At 38.8% G+C, this 27366-nt stretch overlaps 1 protein-coding gene across 2 annotated transcripts in view; it reads right to left on the minus strand.

Annotated features, from left to right (window-relative positions):
* The window catches only part of sema5a (sema domain, seven thrombospondin repeats (type 1 and type 1-like), transmembrane domain (TM) and short cytoplasmic domain, (semaphorin) 5A), a 241796-nt gene that overhangs the window by 36099 nt on the left and 178331 nt on the right, over positions 1–27366 (minus strand). For both annotated transcript variants that reach the window (XM_053611959.1, XM_053611960.1), the window contains 2 exons: positions 18620–18845; positions 1411–1620 (listed from right to left, as the gene is read on the minus strand). In XM_053611959.1, the coding sequence (XP_053467934.1) occupies positions 1411–1620; positions 18620–18845 (436 nt within the window). The remainder of the gene's footprint in view (positions 1–1410; positions 1621–18619; positions 18846–27366) is intronic.

Consider the following 27366-nt stretch of genomic DNA (forward strand, 5'->3'; position numbering starts at 1 on the left):
TTTGGCTTGTTTCCCCCCCCCCCACAGCTAAAGTATAGCGTCATGTAAAGCAACCATTTTGAAACACGTTATCCATAACTCAGCGTTACACAGATGGACTCTGAAATTCTAAAGAAATTGTGCTGTGAACAACAAGTGGTCTGAGAGCTCATCAACAGAAAAACGTCCAGAAAGAGAGTGCACATGTATTGTGAACACCAAAAGCACTTAGGTCTTTTGATGCTAGTCCCCTTTCAGGGCCACTTTAACAGGACTGGGGATGGTTCATTTCAAAAGAACTATATGTGAAAACATGTTAAAGCATGTGTGAAGTGCATTACTTGACTGTGGGCATTTTCACACATACACCCACCAACCACTTTATTAGGAACACCGGTACACCTGCAAATTCATACAATTATTTCAGGCTACAGGGGGAACAGAGTCACCACAAAGAGACAGCTGAAGATCGGAAAAACATCAACTGGTCTATTTCCAATCTTCAACTGAGTGAGTCTGTGCTTACTGAAGCCTCAGACTCCTGTTGCCTGACAGTAGTGGAACCCAATACGGTCTCCTGCTGCTGCAGCCCACCTACATCAAGGATTGACATGTTGTGTGTTCTGTTATACTTTTCTGCTCACTATGGTTGTAAAGAGTGGCTATTTAACTATTTTTCCATCCTGACAGCTCAAACCAGTCTGGACATTCTCATCTGATTTTTTGATCAGGTATTGTGGCTTAGTGGTTGGCATGCCTCTTGGGTTGGAGGTTCGAATCCCACCTCCGTCCTGTGCGCGCAGGTTTGCATGTTCTCCCCATTCTTCGGGGGTTTCCTCCAGGTACTCCGGTTTCCTCCCCCAGTCTAAAGACATGTAGGCTGACTGGCATCTCTAAATCATCCACAGCATGTGAATGTGTGTTCGATTGTGCCCTGCAACGGGTTGGAACACTGTCTAGGATGTCCCCCGATTTGTATTTGCTTGTATTTCCTCATTTGTGAGTCGCTTAAGATTAAAGTGTCTGCTAACGGAATCCAATTGAATGAAATGTTTCCACAGTCAAAATTTGGTCTTCTCAACTGACACACAAATGCAGAAGACATATTGCGCAACTAGACCTAACATTAACTCCATTAATGACATATTACATATTGTTATAAAGCATCATTCCCCAGTGATGCAGATCTTATAAGGCACTTATTTAAAGGCCATGATTAGTCTCAGGAATTAATTTGATGCCCTTACAGTAAAGCTGTGTTTTTCTTGGAATGTGTTATTAATGCTTATTCAAGCGTTTTTTCAATGCTAACGCACTGCATAATCAGTGCTTATGCATGTGTGTCCTTACAAAGGTCACTTACACAAACATTTTAACACACGATAAAGCAAAAAAAAAAAAGCATTAAAAAATGACTGAGTGGGTTGTCACCTGGACATGGTGTAGTGTTACACTCCTGGTATTCCTGCGCAGGCCCAGAACATGTCGTCCCTCCATATTTTGGTTTAGGGTTTGTGCAGGTTCGCTTGCGGTTGCGCACTCCAGAGCTGCAGTCACGAGTGCATTGAGTCCATGAGCTCCAGACCGACCAGCCTCCGTTCACTGTGAGCCCAGAGACACGGCCTGATCGCAGCACGTCTCCTGAAACACATGCACGTAGAGATAGAGGCTGAGTTAGGATGTGTCTCTGCTGAATTGAGGACACGGAGACTCAGATTCAGTGCTGATTCATGCAATATCTGAATTGATGCCTTGTCATAAATATCGCACTTTGACATTGAGCTGAGATGAGTAGCGGGAAAATATATAGCGTATGAGATAAGTGCAGCAGAGTCTTAAATGCAGCGAGGGTAATAACACGATCTCAGCAACATTTTGCAGTCATGGCAAAGGTTTACATATGTCTTGCAGAAGCGGCATAATGTTAATAATTTAAAAATATGAGTGATTATAAAAATGGCGTTTTGTTTTTATTTAATACTGCCCAGAATAAGCTATTTCACATATAGTCTACAAGGCAAAATAATAACTGAATTTACACAAATGAACCAGTTCAAAAGTTTCCATACGCTTGATTCTTAATACTGTGTGTTGTTACCTGGATGATCAATGACTGTTTTTATGTTTTGTGAGAGTTCTTCACGAGTCCCTTGTTTGTCCTGAGCCGTTAAACTACCCACTGCTCTTCAGAAAAATCCTCCAGGCCCTGCACATTCGTTGCTTTTCCAGCATCTTCTGCATATTTGACCCCTTTCCAACAGTCTCAATATGATGTTGAGATCCATCTTTTCACACTGAGGACAACTGAGGGACTCGTACACGACTATTACAAAAGATGCAAACATTCACTGATCCTCAAGTGGCCAACACGATACATTAAGGGCCGTGGGGGTGAACAGGGTGATTGGTGTTTAATTATTAACATTTTTGCAGTTAAAAAACTTATGACCTCAACTGTACCTCAAATTTATGTTCATGACCTTTTATGTCTGTACTGACAATAAAATAAACAGGCTAATGCTTTGTGAGATATATTATAATGGTTATTAGCTATAGTCTTCTTGATAATATAAAAGGTAGCTATAGGCTAATTTAAATGGTAAACCATTCGGACAAAATATACAGTCAGATAGCTGTATACCATGTTCATTTGGAGTGAGATGGACATTTTATAATAAATTAAGTCAGATTCAGGACTCTGTTAATAAAACTGTTTTTGAAGCCAGATTTTTCTGAGACATTGTTCTCTACTGTATTACAAAGAGCTGCTCAGATTCTTTTCTGATATGTTAATTCATAACGTGGCAAAACAATACCGAAACAAAGCACTTTAATCTGAAATAGTCCAAAAAATGAACTATTTAAGTCATTATATGTCAAAAGAAGTTGAAATACACTACTTGAAAATATGACACATACAGCCACACTACTTTTGACTGAACGTTGGCTTGAAAATGAAATATTCTCACAATAAAGTTTAGTGTTAAGGGCTTTTTTTTTCTTCTCCTTTTTTTTTTTTCCTGTTTTCTTTTCTTTCTTTTTTTGTACTATATTCAGGCCGTGGTTTGGTTGTGCTTCACTCTCCATTTTTCAACACTTGACCTTTAGTGAGGCCTGGCTGGGGATGAGAGGAATGTCAGTCCCTCTTGCCTCTTTGCTCATTCTCATTAGTTATAGTACTCTCCATCAAACAGCCCTCTCAATGCCGACAGACTGTTCCATAACCTTTTCACACTTTAAAACCATGAGCATTGAGTTGCAGGTAAACAGAAAGTGCTAGCCGACTACTCAATAAACAGCTATACACTTTCCTAGTACAAATCATTTGCACCTAAAGGGAAATTAGGAAAGAGCGGCCTGAAGATGATGATGAGGATGATGATGATGATGATGATGATGAAGAAACATGCTCTTTTCAACTCGTTTTTGGCTGTGCTGCATTCCAAATCAGTAATCCAGAAAATTAATTGCTCTAGTGCATTACAAAGTGTGATGTGTTCACACCTTTCTCCCTGGCTTCTGTGAACTGGCAAGCAATTGCTCTGGCGTGTCAGAAAATGCTTATCAGTAGTATAGGCAGCACTACAAGACACGAATGTTTAGACAGTGCGTGAAATGCAGGTTGTTTTTCCTCAAGAAATTAAAGATATTTGGCTGACTAGGAAGCCATAGTTCAGACCACTGAGTAAATCTGTAGAAAGCAAGTGAACCGAACTCTGAATTATTTCAGAAAACAGAGAGAACACTGTAGGAGAGAAAATAGGCTTCGGCATTAATGATTTCATTGTGTTTCATTCTTTTAATCATTACTTTATCCTGGTCAGGGTATATATTGGCCTGGAATGCTGGCCACAAAGCAGGAATACACTGTAGATGGAACACTGCAGTCCATTGCAGGGCACCATGCTTTTGGGATGTTGGTGGAAACCTGAAGAACCCAGAGGAAACCCACAGGGACATGGGGAGATCCTGAGCTCAGGATCACGCCAGGGGCCATGGAACTGTGAGGCAGCAATGCTACCTGCTGTGCACTGTGCCACTCGTTAACACCGTTTTTTGTTTTCCAGAATACTGAATCAAAAAACAAAATTTTCAGTACCCAAAGTTTCCAGTCAACAGAAAAATGGTGACATCAAAAGTAGGTGCAGTGAATGGTTTATTTCTGTTGCAGCGATGATGCAGATATATCTGAAAATCAATTTTCTGAAAAAAATAATGATCTTATCCCAGTTGTGTATATGATTGGACCTCAGAAATATCCTTAATCCTCTGTCATTGAGTAATGGTGGCACTAGAGGGTGCTGCAGCTACCACTGGAATAAGCCATAGCACCCCCCAGGTATATTTATTTGAAAATTCTGTTAAAATAGATTCCGTGGCTATTCATGGATCATACTCTTCCACTTGACTTTTATGTACATTTATTATGCACGTCATAACGATTAATTATTAGCTCACTAGTTTGGCTACAGTTGTGACCATGTCGGTATCTTATTCAAAATGCTAAACGGAGTCACGGAACACTTTGCCATGAAACAGAACACACAACACTAGGTACAGTATATTGTTGCCCTGTTACTAATGACTAAAATGATCAGTAGTCGGCGTTCCAGTTCATCCCACACAAAGGTGTTCAGTAGGATTGAGGTCAGTTCTCTGTGAAGGCCACTCGAGTTCTTCCACACTAATCTTAGCAAACCATGTCTTCATGGAGCTCTCTTTGTGCACAGGGGTATTGTCATGCTGGAACAGGTTTGATCCTCTTAGTTCCAGTGAAGGGAAATCTTAATGCTACAGGAAACAGATACATTCTATACAATTGTGTGCTTCTAGCATTGTAGCAACAGGTTGGTGAAGGCCCACATATGGGTGGGATGGTAAGATTTGCATGAACATTTGGCCATATAGTGTACATCCCGTATCATTTAGCCATATAGTGTATATTAGTGATGCACCGATACTGAATTTCTCAGCCGATACCGATAACCAATTATTCAGAGTGATACCGATACCGGTAGTTCTGCCTTTTATGCCTTCTTTTTTTATTCTCTCCATTTCAGCAAGTCGTTTCACAGTAACTGGTCTCATCAACAGAAAACACATCACTCTAATTAACATTAACACATGAACTCAATTCTGAAGATTAAAGTAAGATTTCTTAACTTATTGAACGTTATTAATTCATATTAACATTGACTGAATTCTAAAAAAAAAAAAAAACAACTAAAAAAAACTCCTGTTAGTCTCAGATTCACTCACCACAAAAAAAAAAAGCATTTCTACTTTATCACTGAACATCAAACTGGTAATTTTTATATATTAACATTAACTGGATATGAAATATAGTACTCTACAAATATATTTTTCTGTGCAATATATGCTTTTTTTGTCAACTTAACTTCATTTAAATCTTTCAACAGTGTACAGGCCCGCCCTCTTTTGATTGACAGGATATAATCTGCCCTGCTCATCGGATGTTTCTAAACTGTCGGCCGATGGGCCGATGGGACGACTGTGGATCAGGCGGTAGAGCGGGATGTCCACTAATCGTAGGGTTGGCGGTTCGATTCCCGACCCACGTGACTCCACATGCCGAAGTGTCCTTGGGCAAGACACTGAACCCCAAGTTGCCCCCGATGGCAAGTTAGCGCCTTGCCTGGCAGCTCTGCTACCACTGGTGTATGAGTGTGTGTGTGAATGGGTGAATGAGACGCTTTGGATAAAAGCGCTATATAAGTGCGCCATTTCCCATTTACCATAACGTGAAAAACTGCCATCGGTGCCTCTCTAGTGTATATACCTATTAGTTTGACTGTAGTTACTGAATAATTGATATAAGTTACTGAATACAAGGCTGTAAAACGCAGGACTGAGAATAAGCCAACAATTTAAGGGTTAAATACGAGATGAATCAGCACCTTATGATAATTTTTAAAGCAAGAAAATCGGCAGAACTTTCATAGATGGCAGATAATCCTTATGTAATCAATTTATATCGTCACATTTTTTTCCCAGCATTAGTGTTTATCGAAAGATTCTAATGTATGCCATTACTTTTTTTTATTCAATTATATGTTTTAAATGAATTTTTTGTAGTTCTGTTGTTCTTCCAGTTCCAATTGATTTTGCCTGGCGTATTCACTAACAACTTGCTAGTTGGCTATTAATTCCCTGCTGGATTACAGGGATCTTAGATAGTGGCATACAAGCTATCTGTTTTATTTTTTGGGTTGTAGATTTAATATTTTGCATGAGTTCTTTGTAATTACCATTTATTTTATTTTATTTTATTTTACTGTATTGTATATTACATGGTTTGGGCTTTTAATTCATTTTAATTTACATATGTTTCACTATACTGGATTGCAAATTTTTATTATCATTTGCTTGTTCTGCGGTTGGTTTCCTTACGAGTTTTTATTACCTTGTTGTCAATATGCTTCGAAAATGAGACTCTAGTCTCAGTAGGGCTTTTGTGATTAATAACAATTGAATGAACAGGCTGGTCTCGTTCACATGAATCCAGTTCACATGAAGGTGGCCTGCTCTAGATAGTTTAGCTACCCCAAAGCACCCACTAATAAGACATTCCTGCCCCCGCTGCTGATGCTTATTAATACTTAGATAGCAGCCAATTAAAAACCCCTCCCTGGTGTATTTGTATTGCAGATAATTGTGAAAAAGTGTTGTGTTTATACACGGCATGGTCACTGGGGGGGAAAAAAACAAGAATATTTGTTATAGACTTCATGTCAATCATGTAACTGATGACTTACTTCGGCAAAACTCCTGAGGATAGAAGACTCTTTGATACTTATGATTGTTAAGGTTGCTGTGTAGGAAATTCAAGACACATGAGGCTTACATACTAATAAAAATGGTTGATTGTCGACTCTACAGAGAAGGAATTATTAAGATAGAAAAGATTACGATTTGTTGTTTGCAATAACCAATGAAAGGAAGCTCCCAGGCATCAAAAAAAAAGCATTCACCCTATTCTCAGGATATAGTGAGTTTAAACTCAGGAAGATTCAGAATTCTGGAAACTAGCTGCAATACTAGATATAGTAGATATTCAAAAACTTAACACAATAGTGGAAGTATCCACCTTATTCCTGAAGCTAACACTGGAGAAATCGTTATGGGTGAAATTTCTGGTATCTAGCAGAAGTGCCTGTAATAGCCGATGCCGGATGGAGTGTGTTTCGCAGTGCTTTGTTAAATTACTACTGTTTACTTTGTTTTTTTTTCCCTCGTTAGTTTTTAATACCCGTTGTAGTATAACTGTTCGGATTGTGAAAATGTCATTACAGAGTTCTGAGAGAACTTGTGCCGTTCACTGCAGCACCAAGGCTCAGGCTAAGCTAAATCAATGGCTGAAACAGGAATGTTATGAACATAAGCACATTTATAGCAGGAACAGATTTCTATTGAAATTTTCATTGTCTGCAAAAAAAGCGAACGAACGTAGCTGAAGATTCTAAACTTAAAGAACTCCTCTAAAAACTCTGTATGTGTCATCGTTTCACTTATTTGCCGTGGCGAGGCTACGGGATTCCACCAGCGAAGAGATGACCGGTCCTCTAGAGGGTTAAAGTGATGTTTCTGGAGTATTCAGTGTAAAGAAAATGCCTGTATGTGCAGTACGTGTAAAGAAGTATTTTTTTTTTTACATTGTACTCGCATTTCCTCTACTGCTAAAATTATTTATGTTCATTTTAAATGTTGAAAGCAAGAGATTAAGTGATGTACCTAAACATGTTACAGACTGAGGTCATGTCTTCACATCGTCCTCTCATTCCTCAGTAAATGAAGACGTTCACTTTAGTATAACCAATTCCGGCAGAACCGACTGGACTACAAGGAGTAATCAGAAGCCGCGCACATAGTCTGTGCAAGGAGTCATGGGAAGCAGGAATAAGGTGGGTAAATTGATTGCTAGGTAGAAAATCTAGCCGAGACTTGTTTAGCGTCGTTACAAACTTGATAATCTACAGAAAGGAAACTTTCAGAAGAGTCTTGAAAAACTTGTTGAGGGAACTTGACGGGATGAGAAACAGACATGGAAAGAGAGGTACCCAACGACATATGGCTTTTGATGTTAGTGGACAAAAGTGGTTTTTGGGCAGCATCCTCGAGTCCGATAAAGGGGCTAAAAAGCCCTAAGCAAGATGTAATCACAGACATCAAATTATCTTTTAAAAAAGACCTTGGGCAGCGTCCAATAAAACTAAATATATGATTAGTTATTGAGTGAAAGCAGGGAGCAAGAAGGGAAGAAAGAGTGAGTTCAGAAGCTTCCTGGAAAAATCTCAGCCCAATTACTTACTGGAGCAAGAGTATGAAGAGAGGAGGGAAAGAAAAGACAGAATGAAAATAGAATAGAGAGCAAGAGCTTGAAAGAGGATGACATGCACTTGACACTTGAACACATCACATTGCCTTCACGTGTTCACTTAGTCACTGAGTGGTAGTTACGATCATGAAGTGAAGAGACAATAATAAGAGAGAGAGAGAGAGAGAGAAAGACAGTGTGGTTGTTCACTTTAGAAGAAGAAGCAGCACAGCATGACCTGTCTCTGTTCTTGAAAAATAAAGGCACCATTTTTACAAAAAAAAAAGAAAGAAAAAAAAAAGAAGAGTCAAATTACAGCTTCAGATCATCACCACCAACATCCAGCTCCATTAAGTCTAATACAAGGTTAAAAAATATCAACCTGACAATGTTTTCTCTCTTGACATGTAAGAAAATTGTGTAAAAAGCAAAAAAAAAAAAAAGGCATCTGTTAAAAAACACAATACTGTTTGCCAGTATTTAACTGATGATCATCATTACGATGGAAAGACTTAAATAAATTAGTTATGGCAAGATGTCAATGAGTGATATTTCATAATTTATTATTAACAGATTGTCATCCACATTAATCTGCTTAGTGTAGGTGTATTAATACTTTTCATATTAGTGGGGGAAGCCAGCTGTCAAGTCCCCCTGTCAGCGTGTGCTGTTTCGCAGTGTGGCGTGTGTTGCTGGTGCTTATTCTCCATACACTGTGTGCTTTTCATGTTGCTGTTTTACCATGTGCCTTTTTTTCCCTAGTCTTGACACCTTTGTCCTATCATTGGTCTGTCACCTAATGTGCACCTGTGCACCTGTTCTGAGTTCAACCCTTGTTGCAAAGTCTTATTTTGTGTCTGTGTTGTTAAGTCTGAGCCTTATTTCCCAATGGCTGTGTCTCGATCAGCTCCCTAGCTCTCTAGGTCGTGAATCAGTATGTCGTGTACATGAGTTCGGGCACTGGTAAGGACCCAGGCTCACTACACAATGGGACTCTGATAACTCAATTTCTGGCGACATGACTACATAATCGCGTTGTAAAACATCACCAAGAAGTAAAACCATAAAAAATAGCTTAATCACACACACACATGTTTGTCATGGTACTTCAAGCAGGATCGTAGGCTACCTAGTGGATTAAAAAAAAAAAACTATTAAACACTTAAAACTCGTTAGGCTCAAACAAACCATGTATAGAACGTTAAATAAAGTTAAACGTCAGTTAACTTACGTAATCATTTGAGAGTTACAACAATAACAAGTAGACAGAAGTTGGCTGTGAGTTCGTCCCCCATTTTGTGCGAGCTGAGAGGCTTCAGAAAACTTGATGTCATTTCCAGTAATGGAATATAGTGAGCGTAGATGTTCCCTGGTTTTTGCGGTGCATTGCGGTATTTTTTAAGGGAGCGAACGTTCTAGTGCATTGGAAGGATTTTACGACTGAGACAGCCCTTAAAATGGCCGACTCCCTGATCAGTGACTTGGTTACTGAACTAGGGAGCTGATTGAGACATACCCAATATCTTGTTTCATACTCCCACAACGTCCTGGTTCCACAATCCTCACCTGTTTCCCTGATTTATGAATATGGAGCATTCTTTTTTGATGTTGCCTATTGGTGCTCCGACTCCAGCTACAAACGTTTACAGAGATGCTTGGATTACGTTCATCAAACACACGCTGAGTTTTCACACATGTGTCCTGGCTTAATGAACCACATGCTACACGTGCATCTTATGACAGAAGAAATAGTAACGCTAACTGTTATTCTTTATCACCAGACTGGCCACAGACGTAACACAACCAGTATGAAGTACATCTACAGGCCATATTGATCTATTTCAGTGAGAATGACTTCTCTTTTTAACGTCATCTTAAAAACAATACTGTTACTGTTACCGCTTCAAATTCATCTCTTCATTAATTAATGATATATGGTATACTTTAACCATTATGTAGTAAAATTTTTATAGTTATATTCATTGTAACATCTGCAACACAGCCTCTAATTTCTCTCTCTTGAAGTTAATAATACAAAAAAAATGCAGATAGTCCCTGTTACCGAGAAAGTGAAAAACACAACGTCTTCCATCTTGAAGACTTTACAGTGGCAGACAACTTGAAGGAACAGTTACAAAGGGCTGACACTGGAGACTCCTTCTAAAAATAAACATCTCTTTAGATGTAACCTTCCGACATCTCAACAGCTGTATGGTTTTATTTGTTAAGTAAAACCAATTTTTTTTTTTTTTCACTCCATTTATCATTAGGCTTAGGTTATGTGAGGACTCCGAGCCATGCCACGCAAGTCCCCAATTGATGGGACTGAATTGCTACTATACAAATTCTAACATCTTAGAATGAGTGCATTACTATAAACCTGTGATTGTCAGAGCTGCTGCTATAGAAAATGAATCAAAACCTTCAGATCAGATTAGGAAACTGAACAGTGCTATGGTATAGTGTAACAGTAGTTAACTACTTCAGATTCACAAGGACTTATGTTTCTATTTAAGAAAGAAAAAAAAACCCTAATCAAAAAAGCAAGATGTTTTTATATAAATGTGAGATAAACTCTCTGTATAAAATTGTGATTAAAAAAAAGGAAAAAAGTAAAAGACGACAAAAGAAACCCTGACTATACCTCTACATTTAAATCTCTCCTTAGTGAGGGGATTGGTGATGTTCTGTATCTCTCAATCCTCATTTTGGAGATCTGTAATTGGTTACACTTCCTGGTTAGCCAGAATGACACCTGAGCCTTAAAAAGATGCAGCCAGTCTCTAGAAGGAGAATTGAGTAGGCTATAGTCCCTTACAATTTGTTAATTCCCTCTTGGAGGGTGGTCAATGAAAGAGTTTTCAGTGCATTTGATAAGTATAGTATGCCCTGCCAAGATTTCATTGCCAGGCTGGGCAGCCATACTGTAGTGTGTGATGGATATTTCTAGTATATATTGCTGCAGGGTTTGAAGTAGTCACTCTTTCACTTGTCAGATGTCTCAATAAATGTAGTTTGATGTTTGCTTTTATGACAATCTCACTGTAGGTCATATTGTATCCTAGCTCCTTGACAGTATCACAGTATGTTCTCTGTTATCCAGACAAGTGAAGTGGCATAGCAGGAGGTTTTCTCATAAATGTCACTATCGTGGTATTGCATGTAACTAGATTTAGTGCCGTTTTACTACTAAGGACTGAGATATCTAGGTCATCCAGAACATGGCATACATGGACGAGATTTAGATAACCTGTAGTATAATTTTCACCATTGATCAGAACCCCCAGGTAAATTGGGAAACAATCCCTGTTATCTTTCCCCAGTCCAAATAGCAGTCATGATAACCTACATTTGTTCATTCATTCATTTTCATTAAGATATCTATCCCTGTCAAAGTCAGTTGTGGCTTCTCTATAGGGGCAAGTTGAGTAAGAACCCCACCATAGACTATAGAACCCATAGAAAACCCAAGCAGACACGGGGGAGCTCAGGATAGAACTGGGGACCTTGGAGCTGTGAGGAGGCAATGCTACTTGCTTTGCCACAATGATAGAAAACCCAATGCCTCATGCAACGAGGCACTTCCTGGCTACGGTCGGGTCAAGTTTGTGAACGGCTTTTGAGAAATGAACGGTGCTGTTTGTATTAATAGTGGTCAGAACCTCAGAGGATTTGTACTCACTAGTGCATAAAGAAATCTTCCAGGCCTGCAAGCAGTGTCAAGATTGGGAGATTTATCCTCTTTCCCGTAGTTCACTGATAACTCCTCTGCTATCTTAGTAAGCTGGTGGAGGGGGGGGAGTTAGTGATATTGATCACTATTGATCAACTATCAAGTGATGTGGGTTGACATTTGGATATAGGGCTGACATTTGCCTTTTCCTACTTTGGAGGATTAATCCCTTCTTGGAAAGATGTATTTAAGATGTCACAAAGAGTTTCACTCGTTCTCAGTCCTTTAAAATTCTCTGAGGTATCCTATCAGGGCCAGAGGATTCTTTTTGGTTTGAATCCTCCTCAGTTTATAAGATATTTCCCATGGTTGGACCAGAGAGAGGGCGTTTAGAGCAGGGAAAAAGGCAGACACGGCTAACATATTAAGATCTTGTAAAGACTGACATTATTTTGGATTTTGTTCTTTGATTAATTAAGTTAGCCACTGTTTTTTTTTTATTGTCTAAGGTACAAGCCTTAGGTCTTTCATCAAAAATGACCGCAAGATCGATTATTTAGTAGCAAGCTAAAATAAGCTAATTATTTCTAGCATATGCTTTGTAATCATTGTAATCATCAAAAAGGGTATTCATATAATGAACAAAAAAGAGCTGCCAAAGCAGGCTTAGTATGATAATAATATAATAAACATCAATTTAAGTACTGAGTACATTAATACTACTACTACTACTACTAATAATAATAATAATAATGAATTATGTTATGATGGATTGGTCCATATTGCATCTTGAAAACTGGTAGATGGTGTAGTATTTCTACACAGAACTGTAAGCCTTTTGTCAAATTAATCAAAGCAGGAATGTTTAGTAATTAATTTTGCCCTTCCCTAGATGTCACCTTGTCATTTTTTACACATCACAAATGTGGTGCTGTTTCTATCAGACCTTTGAAGCTTTGATGCCCTTTTCTTTGACATTTCGCCTTCTATGCTAATTTGTCCAGCCTTTTATTTATTGCGGGTGAGTTTTTGCAGATAAGCGTCGGTAGATTGTCATTGCAGAAGAAATCGAAAAGAAAAAAAAAAAAAAAAGCTTATTGATACAGAAATCCAGACAGATTCCTCTTATTTTTTTCTGTCCCGTTACTATGGGGATAGAAAACCGTGAGGCTATGACTCCTCCTTGGGGACTGAGAAGCACAGAGCCTTTCTGGTTCAGACTTGCAGGCATAGAGACCATGCTGTCTTCTTCAGAACTGACAGGTGCTGAAACCAAACCTCCTTTATTTGAACTCTTTATAGTGTGGCCACTGCTCTTTCATGGAAACTGATAGGCACAGAGGCCAAGCTTACTTCAAAGTGACTTAGAGGCACAAAGGCCATGCCTTTTCTACTGGGACTGATGTGTAAAGTGGCCACACTTCTTTTACTGGGACTGATAGGCAAAGTGGTCATGCCTCTTTCACAGGAAGTAAAAGCACAGAAGCCATGCCTCTTCTACTGGGACTGACAGGCACAGTGGCCATGCCTCCTTTACTTAAACTCTCAAATACATAGGCACAGAAGCCATGCACAATTCACTGGGATAATTAAGCACAGATGCTCCTCCTTTTCACTGGGACGGACATGGATCCATCACTTGAATTCACAGATGCAGAATCCATGATAGTATTTTTAAATGATTAATTCCATTAACAAAAGAAATTGTGAAAGTGGCATTGTACTGTACTGATAATACACGCTTTGCTATCTTATTATAGCATCTGCATTCCAGTTTGCAGTCTTTGCTTACTTATGGATTCAGACTGATACAGAAGTCATGAGAAGCAGCTCAGGTGTTCCCAAGTTCATTGTCCTTCACAGACCGGCTGATGGCTGCCATACACACTTTTCCTGCTGAAGTAATTGCAAGATGACGCACAGTATAAGTTAATTACTTGCCATGAGAGCTCACAGATCTATCATGCCCGGGCGAATGAGTATAAAAAGGCTTCATCAGACACAGCTGGATGGTTAACAATGGATATGAGGAGAGATAATTGCTCAGATAAAGGAAGGATTCGTGTGTTCAACATGTAGAACGGTATTCAGAAAGATTAGCGCTCCACATGAAACTGCGGTAACTGTATTCTTTCCTGGTGACACCACTGATTTTATTTCTATCAGCACAGCAGTGTTGATGTTTTTCTATCTCCCTTCACGCAGTGAATATATGCTTTAAATTGCATGCAGTTCTTCAGTAATTGCAATCATGCAGACATGGGTTAGAGAATTATTTTGCACCCAGGGACCCCTTTATCACTAAAAAGTACATATATATAGTAGAGATTTATTGCATATTATCAACAGAATTGAACTATTCAAATATTAGGCTCATTATTTAAAAGTTTACAACAATATTTTATAGCTGTTGAATTAGCAAATCTGATTGGTCAGAAGGTGTTGATTAACTTTCTATAATAGCAGCTCTGACTGTAGTGCTGGCTGAATTTCAAATCAGTTTTATATTAATGCACATGTTCTAATACGGTTGTGTTTTTATACTAACAACTCATTCACAGGGACTTATATGTTGAATAATCTAAGTGTGATAATAAACAGATCTAATAATGTGCTGCTATTTAACAAATTAAAACACCTGACCATTGATATGATGACAGTTTCTGATTGGAGATTAATGGAATGATTCGCCAGTGTCAGGGATTTGTGACAGTACGTTTTGTGCCAAGGGAAAGTGCCAAGTTTCCGCTTTGTGGTTTCTCTGTAAAATGACATGCTGATTTTGTAGTCTCATTAACTTCAAGACAGAGAAAAAGGATAGGGAGGTAAAGGTGTGATTATAGTATGTTTAGAGCTGCCATCATGTCTTATGCATGTTCCACAACATTAAGCATATAAATGGTTAAAAGTGTGACATCATGTTCATTAATAAATTTAAATTTTTTAATTTTTGTAGCAAATTGCCGTGATATAAGAGGAATAAAATATTTCAGCACACCCAGTCCTTTTTTATTCCTTACATGACTATTTACTGGAGCCATATACGGTATTGTTTATTTTTTTTACCATTCCACTACCAGAACACATTTTTATTAAAACCGGTTATTAGATTCATGTTGACGTTTATATATTCATGTTGACATTATATTTACGGGCCTGCTTGTTTATAACTTTGATTACATTCTCATGTTAATGATGATGTACTAATTATTAACAGCTTGCCCAAATCACAAGTCTGCTATTACTTATTGATTATGTAAACAATCTTAAGTATTCGTTAACAGCAGCGGTTAACATGTTAATGTAGTGCTAGTCATTTGTCCTGCATTAGTTATTAATTAGTTTCACATTAATTGTGTAACCGTATATTATTTCTTAGTAGTTCTCCGGGAGGCATGACAGAAGTAATAGTTATTGATTAGCTAATAGTGAACTACCGCATTCATATGTGTGCTATTGCTTAGTAACTTGTTAATCAGAATTTCTTGTTAGTTAATAATAGTTACGAGAATGATAATATTGCGATACTCATTTCTTCCTGTGTAGTTATTCATTAATGACAGTACAGTATTCTAAATTGTTACCCCTAACAAAACCCCTGTAACAAAATGAAACACTTACGGAAGACCTGACTATACTTTACAAACCCTTAAGCGTCCCCGGACCCCATGGATTTAAGACACAGTGTGACTTGCTGTAATCTATAATGTATCTGTACTGTAATATATACATGAACAAAACTTAATCAACGCTGAAATCTGTGATGCGTGACTACCAGAACTGCATCAGAAATTTGACAGTGATGCATATGAAAATGTAGTTCCACCTTAAATACATACTACAGCTGCTATTTTACATTTTTAACAATGCTGTGTGAAGTGAATCCGGTATATGACAATTTGGGCGTGTGTTTTCAGAAACACTTCAGCACTGAATGGAAGAAGAAAAAGGGAGACACAAAACATGCGCTAGATGATCGACTCTGGTCTACGTTTGATCTTTTACTGAACTGTTCCTTTAATTCATTGCCGTCTGGATGCAAGGGTTTAATCACAGAGGAGACATTCGGAAATTTTATTATAGACGTCGTGCTGTCCCAGTAGGGCTTATGATACTAGAGGCTTTACTCTTTGGCCTATAAAACTTCTGAAAATGGACAAGAGGGAGGAACAAAGGAATAGCTAAATGTGTGTGTGTGTGTGCGTGTGTGTGTGTGTATGCGCGCACTCCACTGCTGTAATTGTGCTCATGGTGGGTGGTTGATGAAAATTAGCTGCTGTAGTAAGGCACTAACAATCCCAACAATAACATTTGACGCCAACCATGTTTTACTGAAGGCAGACTGCCTTTAATTGGCTTGTGATACATTCAACAACACATTAATTGACATCTCGTTTATGACGTGTTAATAAGAGCTTGTTTACAGATGTTGAGGGTAAAGTCCCACTGTATGTGATGTGCGCTGTGTGGGTGGTGTATGTGTGTGTGTGTGTGTATGTGAGAGAGAGAGAGAACAGTGGTTTTATTACAAAAAAAACCTCTATATATTTGCCATATTTGTCTGAGCAGTAAAGAAACACTCCATTCATTTATATCGTAGATCATTATGTAGGGAAGACAGTGAGAGAAAATATAACATAATGGATAGAGAGATAGAAAGAGTGAGAAAAAGAAAATGAGAGCAAGAGAGAGAGAGAGACTGAATGATATTGGAGATATATAGTAAAGCAGATGGAGAAAAAGAGACAGCATGATAGAGATATAAGAGAGATAACTAGATTGAATTGAAGAAGTGAGAAAGACAAAGGGAGTAACAGAGAAAGAGTAGATGACCAAAAGAAAGAGAGAATAATTTTTTTCACTACTTGCTAATGGACATTTTAATATTGTGTGGTAGATTATAGACTAGTAGCATTTCTAAGCTGTTCAACAACAACAACAACAATAATAATAATAATGAAAAAGCATTTAAAACATAGGCTGTTATTTTATTTGATTTTATACCACATCACTGTTGAATTCTCGATTCTGGTTGGTTAAATGGTTTGTGACTAATTTTCTATAACAGCAGCACCCTGAGAGTAGTTCAGGCTCCAAGGCACATCAAAGGTACGCATTAATGCAAAGGATGTTCCGATCAAGTTTTTACCCCCGATCCAGATTCGAGTCATTTAATATTGAGTATCTGCTGATATAGAGTCCCGATCTGATACTCCGACACGTACTAGTACACTTCAAGCACACTTCAAGTATATTCAGATCAATCCAATATACTGTATATACTTGACAATTGAATCGGTCTGCAATGCATTAAGACTCACTGTATTCCACTGAGTATTTAGTTCTAAGATGCCGTATGAAATTGGTAGTATTGAACGCGGCTTGCAAAATACTCGCATAATCCTGCCACAAATTGTGCTCTCTGTGACAGCTGATCAACGATCTAACAAACGATCAGGCTTAGGTTAGTCCTCAATAAAGCCGATACCCATCCATCCATCCATCCATCCATCTTCTATACCGCTTATCCTTCCTTCAGGGTCACGGGGAAACCTGGAGCCTATCCCAGGGAGCATTGGGCACAAGGCGGGGTACGCCCTGGACAGGGTGCCAATTAAAGCCGATACCGATCAGTTAAAAATAAAGTTCTAACTTTATGCTTTCTCACATGGACGAGTCTTCAGGATGGAAGGCTTTTTGCAATTTATTGGTAACGTGACATGGTCACGTTACCAAGAAATAGTAACATAATAGTCTTATTATGTTTATGGCTGCTATAATATACTGTATGCTACATGTTTTCTGGACATTCTACAAGATTGAATATAACTTTAAATGGATAAAAATTACAACTACTGTGTAGGTCAAGGGGAATCTATAGTCATGAAAAGTGAAGCAACTGGGCTTAATCTACTGCTTTTATGAAAGTTTGATGCCGATCGGGGTTTCCTCCGGGTACTCTGGTTTCCATCCCCAGTCCAAAGACATGCATTGTAGGCTGATGGGCATGTCCAAATGGTCCGTAGTGTGTGAATGGGTGTGTGAGTATGTGTGCCCTGTGATGGGCTGGCCCCCCATCCAAGGTGTCCCCCGCCTTGTGCCTCGAGCCTCTTGGGATAACCTCCAGGCTCCCCTGTTTAGGATAAGTGGTACAGATGGATGGATGGTGCCAATTCTAGATGGTGCTTAAAGGCAGATGCCTGTGTCATCTGACAAGGACTGGTTCTGTACCATAACTTCAACTCAAATTCTCCTTGGTTGTTATTATTTTTTCTGTGTATTAGAAAACCAACACGTTACATAGTGGTAGAAACATGGGTAATTTCTTATAGAGGTTTACTGGTTCCCTGAAAGGGGTAATGGAATGGTACCAGCTGTGGTACTATAAATCAATGGAAAATCAATAGCAGTGGAGAGCGAGCGAGAGAGTGAAAGAGAATGACATTATTCACTTCAACACATCATGCTGCCTTCACAATAGCAGACAAAAACGATGAAGCATCTCGCACTACAGCCACCACACACACACACTCCATCACAAAGAGAGAGGCAGACAGCCGGGAGATAAGATCACTATAACAGAGGAGAATATATATAATGGTCCTATAACAGAAGGATGAATGAAAGCTTACCATCGGTGGAGCAGCCAGTGGAGCCATCACTGGAGCAATAGCGCATCTCAATTCTCTGCCTCCCAACCTCAAGCATGTTCGGTTCGGCCACTCGCGCCCTACATGTGTAGCGAAATCGCTGCTCATAATGGCCTCCATTATCCGAGATGTTCACAGGGGTCCAAGGTGTCCATGGAGTTGTTTTCTTCAAATCAGGACAGGGAAGAGTATTACACGACTGGTATTCCTGTAAAAGAAAAAAAAAGAAAAATCCGTGTGATAACTGTCAAATGCAATATCATGGTTTTGAATGGCCTATAATAACAGTTCATTTTGATTTGTAATATTTGCAACAAAAACATTAGAGGAAAAATCCACCCGGAATAACCTGAATATTAATCTTTATAATCAGTGTCTGATCCTTACTGGTGCCCAAGATTTATTATGTAATAAATACTCGGTTGATTAAAAAAAAAAAAAAAAAGGTTTTGTCATTACCATGCTGGCCTACATTACCCACAATGCCATTTGACTACCTGCTGATACTGGTGCAGGTGGAATTTATCTCTCACTTCATCTCTACCTAAAAAGAGCAATATAGCTCCACTTTAGTCTGTTTAGCTCTATCATCTTCCCATCTGTATGCTGCTTAAACATATCGGCTTCCAAAGCTTCAACTTTCACGGTAATCCTGCCCTCAATGCCACTGTCCCTGCCATCTCATAAACCGCCAACTAGCTGAGTCAAGTCTCTGCTGTAACTAGTGATGTATTACTACACTGCATTCTGGAACTTTGGGTCCAATGTTTTATGTTTCCATTAGCACTGTTTTGGATTTTTCCTTCATCTGAAATGGTTAATAGGAAAATAAGCACTTGCTCTTTTATTTTAGGAGCCAACAGTGAAATTTCACAAAATTTTTCCTGTTTTCATATTAAATGCCATTGTATGTGTGCTAAAAAGGTCTCCCTGTGACATCAGACTTTTCCTTTAATACAACAATATTATGCTAGCAATATGAAACCAAAGCTTAGCCAGCAATAAGCAGCATCACTCTGTGACATTAGCAAGAAAGAGAAAACAACATACAGCTTTAAACAAGACTCGAAGCAAATTCTGTGAAAACATTGCGATTTACAGACGACTGTGTCATCGGTTTTCCATATATTTGATTTGGCTTATGAGACTCTGGTTGATTGCAGTGTGGCGGATGCACTGATGTATGGTTGCTAGCAACACTAGCAAATGTAGCATCTGTTGTGGTTTTATCTATCTTGCCATGGATAGACAGTGCTGCCAGCTAGCTTTTTGCTAGTAATCATTGCTTTTACAGTTGCTAATGCAATATTTATGCTAATGTAGCATTACCTGTAAACTGTCCGTGGGGGGGGGGGGGGGGGGGGGGGCGGGGCGGGACGGGGATAATTAATTAATTAAATAATAATAATAAAAGACTTCTCATGTATATATACACTGTTACTGTCTGGGTTTTTGTGTCTGGTCTAGAGATATTGCCCCACAGACCAGCCCTGAATTTTATTTGCCGTCTTATTTTCAGCTATCAGGGAAAAAAAAAAAAATGTCCCATGAATAAAATGTGTGGCATGACAAATCAAAGATGTGATGCCACAGTAGAGTTAAAGTACAAAGTAGCTCAAAGGGGAAACACACCTCAACCTGTGTTATTATCTAGAAATGTACAAATCCATTATCTGTAAAGATTTGCTGACTACAATGCGTTTTGTGTCATCTTCTAATAAAATGCTTTCAAAAAGTGGAGTGGTGAGCTGCGGTCATTTTCCATCCATTTATTTATTTCTGCTGCGTAGGCCCTGAGTGGCTGCCAGACCTTGCCCCAAAAAAAAAGATAAATCATCTGTGTTCATCCATCAACCTGTCAAAAGGAGTATGTTGTCCTCTCCTCAAAAATTAAGAGGAAGAGAAACTCAAGGTTAAAGGCCTTGCACAAATTTATGTTGAATTACAGCTGAGCAGAAATTAAGTTTATTTTTTCTCCACTTTTTTCAAGCCTTCTATCTCTGTAATCACCACTGCTCTTAAAAATATACCCAAACCAAATTCAACACAAATTCCAACACAAGAAGTGACTGTTTACCTGCTGCCTAATATATCCCACCCTTTCACAGGTGCCATTGTAAGAGATAATCAATGTTATTCACGTCACCTGTCAGTGGTTTTAATGTTATGGCTGATCGACAGAACTGCATGTAGCTAAAAAAAAATGATAACATTTTTGACATACAAACAGTACATGTGTTTGAGGAAATGTGAGGAAACCTGAGTACCCAGGAAATAACCCAAATGAACATGGGATCAGCATGCAAAATTGCATACCCTGGCGCAACTCCTGCTATGCTACAGACTGGATTAACAATCATCCTGCTAATGACATAATGATGATTGAATGTTTAGTACATTCATAATTTTCACATTCGGATAACAATAATACGAATCTGTTGTTGTTAGATATGAAACTGGTGCAACCGGAGGCAATTCTGTACTCCATAAAGCCTTCAGATGTGAACTTTTGCATTATGTTTTACATTTCTATGCATGCATTTCATGGAGAAAAAAAAAAAAAAAAACTTGCTAAAATTTTCCTTTAATGAATATGAAATATTTAACATCAACCAATACCAGAGCACGGCACTAATGAGCTAAATTAGCTCCTCTGGCAAATTTCACTGTATCATTTAAAATCCAAATCTAAAAACGAAAAAGTCCAATGTAGAAGACCAAAGAAACAGATACACACGTTTGTTGCAAACACTTAAGAAGACAGATAGGTATTACTGAATGAAAGTGTTATTGTGCTTGTGAAGATGTTGGGTAATGGGTAGTGTCGATTCACAGCATGAAAGCCAAACGTGTTTACACATGGACTTGGCCAATAATTAGAGCCTTTTAATCAAAACCACATGGTGTGTCTGTAATATGTACAAGCTCTAACTAGGCCACAAGCTGTTCATCTACTTTTATAATGATGAATGGACAACAAGGCATCACTAAAATGCTAACATTTTAATTTCAATGGCTTAAAAGGGTTTCACTAGATTCATATATATATATATACACAGATATATATATATATATATATATATATATTTATACACACACACCCACACACACAGTAACTCACAAAAGTGAGTACACCCCTCACATTTTTGTAAATATTTGATTATATCTTTTCATGTGACAACACTGAAGAAATGACACTTTGCTACAATGTAAAGTAGTGAGTGTACAGCTTGTGGAACAGTGTAAATTTGCTGTCCCCTCAAAATAACTCAACACACAGACATTAATGTCTAAACCGCTGGCAACAAAAGTGAGTACACGCCTAAGTGAAAATGTACAAATTGGGCCCAATTAGCCATTCTCCCTCCCCGGTGTCATGTGACCTGTTAGTGTTACAAGGTCATAGGTGTGAATGGGGAGCAGGTGTGTTAAATTTGGTGTCATCGCTCTCACACTCCCTCATACTGGTCACTGGAAGTTCAACACGGCACCTCATGGCTAAGAACTCTCTGAGGATCTGAAAAAAAGAATTGTTGCTCTACATAAAGATGGCCTAGGCTATAAGAAGATTGCCAAGACCCTGACACTGAGCACGGTGGCCAAGACCACACAGCGGTTTAACAGGACAGGTTCCACTCAGAACAGGCCTCGCCATGGGAGACCAAAGAAGTTGAGTGCACGTGCTCAGCGTTATATCCAGAGGTTTTCTTTGGGAAATAGACGTATGAGTGCTGCCGGCATTGCTGCAGAGGTTGAAGGGGTGGGGGGTCAGCCTGTCAGTGCTCAGACCATATGCCGCACACTGCATCGAATTGGTCTGCATGGCTGTCGTCCCAGAAGGAAGCCTCTTCTAAAGATGATGCACAAGTAACCCGCAAACACTTTGCTGAAGACAAGCAGACTAAGGACATGGATTACTGGAACCATGTCCTGTGGTCTCATTTTATATATATATAAAATGGCCAGGCCAATGTTGGCGCAGAATAACGCGGTCACGCGCCCCTCCTGGTCTTAAATGGAAATACTCCCAGATCATTACAAGAGGTGACGCGCAACACAAGGGATCGCACCAAACCATATCAATCATTCGATTACGCATCATGTCACGTATACTTGGACAGACAAATAAGACTGTAGCTCGACTACACAGTAGCTCGATTATAACTGCCCATGTAAACTTACTTAATGTAATTAGCAAAGACAATGCGCCGTAATGTAGTGTTGATTTCCGACTCACTCACTCACTTTAAATAAAATCCAAAAAGTATTTTGGCTATTGCCATTTTTACCTTTTGTTGGTGTTGGATGGATGTGGACAAAGTGGACTTTAATTTCTTTATTTTTATATAATTTAACTAAGTCATATTAGATCACTCTCTAACACAAATTATGAGACAGGTATACCTTGACCAAAAATATTCTATAGATTTTCTACCCATTGTTATTCTAAAATGTACACGACTAGAAAGATGTTTTGGTGGCTTTAAATTTTTTTGGTGGGATTATGCCCAGACCCCCCTAAAAGAGGCTTAGCTCGTTACCCCCCCTTCACAAATCTCTAGTGAAGTCCCTGATGTGAACATTAACTGAAGCTCTTGATCTGTACCTGCTGATTGGATAATTGCACAAATGAACCTGTGTGTTCCTATTAAAGTGGCTAGTGAGTATGTTCTTAATCTTGGAACTTTTTTCCGCAGCATTTCGTAGTAGATTTGTAGTAATCCTCATAGATTTACAGTTAATTCACTGATTTACACTGGTGCTACAATGTGCTTTAAATACAATTGGATGTGAAGCGCTTTGAGATTTTTCAAAAGTAATTGGGTTTTATAAATGTTTTGTAAATAATAATAATAATAATAATAATAATAATAATAATAAAAAAATAATTATTATTATTATTACTGGTATTATTATTATTATTATTATTATTATTATTAGTAGTAGTAGTAGTAGTATTAGTAGTATTAGTAGTAGTAGTAGCAGTAGTAGTAAATATAGTTCTAACATTCTTTTAGGAGACAAGAATACATGAAATAAAGAAAAAGAAATAACAAATAAAGTCTCAAAGGAAGCATGTAAGCCTTCATCCTCCCAGCTTAATGTCTGTTATGTGATTGGGGAGAAACAGCTAGTGGTTGGCAATCGCCAGTTACTAAATTGGGTGGAAATTATCACCACCATGTTTGTTGACTGGCTCCTTACCCAATTCTCCTTCTTTGCCAAAATTCAGCCTCAGCAATATCTCATGGGTTTTCCCAGACCTCTACAGTACACATACTTACTGTCATTGTATTACGGGCCTATTTTAAGTTGTACAATGTACTAAACTCAACCTGTATTAGTTTTGATTTTAAATACCGGTTAAACTTTTTAGACCTAATCATTTTTGATTCATGTTCTACTTATGCTTCTCAATAAGAAAATGCCTCTTAAAAAGAAATCAGGAATGACTAGGTGTTATTATCCACGCATTGCTCTAACAGCTGTATTTCAGGTTATGCGCACTATATTACACTGCTGCAGAAAACTAATTTGGATTTAATTAGGAAATCGCCCCCTCTAATAATCCCCAACTGGGCCAATCATGCACACTACACAGCGTGCTTCGAGCTGCTGATCCTCATTGAGCTGATTTCGCACCATCTGCGCTGTGTATGTGTGTGGATCATAATGTGAGACATCAGGCGAATCCAATGCACAACAAGGGAATCAAATTCAGTGCCTTGACCATGATGATACACAATAGGGCGAGACAGCCATATTCTCTAATCCTTCACAATATCTTTCCTACTATGGGTCAATAGAAAATCTATTGCTCTCATTATAGCGCTAATCCTTTACACTGCCTTTATGTGGTCCCTAATCCTTTTAAAAATCCTTTATCACCATATCTCCAATCCTTGTTAATCCTTTCCCTTTGTAATCCATTCCATGATTATAAATAATATGACAATACAGCCACATTCAACTGTCTTAATCAATATCCTCAACCTTGTTTACACCGGTCTTGTATCTGGATTTTTACCTCATACTCATTTTTGAATGCAATATAGAAGATTATATATATATATATATCCTGTATGGAAGAATTTTGGTGCATTGACAGTCATGACTTTTTTATTCACCCAAACGCAGAGGACAGTTTCCAGAAGTCAACCTTGAGAAGCAGATACTTTTAAACTGTTTAATATAGCAGTGAGTCTGTAGCTGCAGCAAACACCATCCATTGTAGCCATATGCGCAAACTGCTAATATGCTATGTGTTTCTCGTGTACATCAACTCTGTTTAGCAGACACAGACAATATGGAGCATAAGTGTCATGACATAATTTTCTGTTGTTCACTGTGATTCGGGAAGATGGATGTATTGACACTTGAATAAAATCTGGTATACAGCTAAAATGTCTCCTAGGCCTCCCAAAGTGGTTTGAATGATTTGATTTGAATCTGTTTTAGATGTACCTTGGGTGCATTTACACCTCCTTTTGTTATGCGGATGATGGAAATGAACCCTATGCTATACCCTTCCACTTTTACACTGAAAAAAAAGAGGCTTTTTAAAAGTAAAACATTTTCTTAAGTGTTTACATGAATTTAATTCGCTTACATGCATATGTCGTTTTAGTAACATTTACTTGTTATTTTAGTTATATTAGCTTAATATTTTCAAGTAGATTTTATTACTGAGTAATTCCAATGACATCGAATGTTCCGTCTACCTAAATACATTATGTACGGAGTCACACATAAAGTGTTATGATTATTTGAACAAAACATGGATCTCCATGGGTTCTGTCCTCCATGGAAAAGAGTTACCGGGTCCAGTTTCTAGCCTTGGGTCACACTCTAGGGGCACCTATTTATCACAAGACGGTATCAACTAATTCTTCTCTGGCAGAGGGGAAGTTTTGTCAGTGATTGCAGTGTACACTCCGGGCAACCAGGATGTAGGGGCAGAAATTCTGTCAAGGCAGGGGCTGAGGCCCGGGGATTGGAGGCTCCATCCACAAGAGGTGGAGTCCATATGGTGGGGGTTAGGCCAGGCAGAAGTGGATGTGTTCCCCTCCGAGGAGACAACCCGCTGCACACTGTGGTTCGCCCTCACTCCTCCCGCACCAAAAGAAAAAAGGTTATCCTTGAGAAAATTGTATGCATTCAAGAGTCAACTTTTTTTATTGTGGTGTGAGGAATGTCAGTTAGACCCAGTAAACTGCACAATAGCTACAGTCCTGGAGTTGTTACAGGAATGTTTCTCAGCAGGGTAGGCTCCTTCTACAATTAGGGTCTACGTGGCTACCATTTCAGCCAGCCACGACCCTACTGATGGAGCCTCTGCGGGGGTAACTTTATGCATGGTGGCTGACGCCCATCTGCAGATAGCACATACCTTCCTGGAACCTTTCTGTGGTCCTAGAAGGTCTGTCAGGTACCATTTGAGCCCTTAGAGTCCGACCAGTGGCGTAAGTCAAAGAAGTTGCTGGTCTGCTTGGCAGTGACAGTAGAGGTGATGCTGTGTCAAAGCAGCGCATCTCTAATTGGATAGTGGAAGCAATCTCTATTGCTTATAAGGCACGTGGTCTCGCTATGCTTCTGGGCATAAGGGCTCATTCCACTAGGGGGGGGTTGCCTCCTGAAAGGCTTTATCTAGGGGGTACCTTTACAGGATGTGTGTGCTGCAGCGGGGTGCGGCGAAATGCCATGTCACCTGACCACGGCAAGCCATAAATTTGCATGATTTTTCACAGACTTCAGATCATGCGCGGAGGTCTTCCCACAGTGTGAAGCTCACGCAATGTCTCGTTCCCTTCTCAGGGAACAGGGTTTTTTTGTTATGAGAGATTCTGTAAGTTCTGTCACGGGAGAGTCAGTAAGTTTTCTGCTACAGGAGAGTCAGTAAGATTTACGCCAGTGCCGAGTTGTTGTCTTTTTTTTTTTCCCCAGACATTCCACAACATTAAATGTAACTATAAACAGATAAAAAAAAATATGATGCGTTGTTCTTTAATAAATAAAAAAATTTTCACAGTTGGCAATTTCACAATTTTATAAGAGAAATAAAACAATTTGGGATGTGCTGTTATAGTTTGGTGTAGTAACACTACTGTTGACAACACACCTCACTGTGTTTATTTTTTTACTCAGTATCCTGTAAAATGGTGTCTTATATGTATTATCATATAATAATTCATCATATCTTTTTTTGTATTTCTTCATTAACCTTTCCTTCTTATTCAGTTTCATCCTCTTGTTCTCCCTTTTCTCCTTCTCTTCTACCTCAAATCCCTCTCTCTATATCCTTTTGTATAAATATTAGACCAGAAGAGGAATGCAGCTCAATTGGCTATAACTGCACTGTGTTGTTGTATTGCGCTCTTTGACGAATACACATCCCAAAAGGAAGAAACACCTTCCTTTCCTCCTCACATACTTTATTATTTATTTCACTGAGATCCCCCAGTTGTACATTTCCTAACTCACAGGGACGCTCACATGCTTCTTCAAGCACACACACAAATCAAAAAATGCCACATTGCACCAATAAAATGTAAAGTAACATAACCCCATCCATTACCTCAGAGTCCTCTGAGTGTATTTGTTATCGCTGCCTCACCCGAGAGACCAGCCAACTCACTGTGAACCCGCGAGACAAATAAGCTCAATTACCGACTCTGGCAAGTGCACACTGTGGCCCACGCAACACGATACACTCCTTCTATGATTGCCTG

Source organism: Ictalurus furcatus, chromosome 23 (genome assembly GCF_023375685.1).
Source record: "Ictalurus furcatus strain D&B chromosome 23, Billie_1.0, whole genome shotgun sequence".
In the NCBI taxonomy this organism is placed as follows: Eukaryota; Metazoa; Chordata; class Actinopteri; order Siluriformes; family Ictaluridae; genus Ictalurus; species Ictalurus furcatus.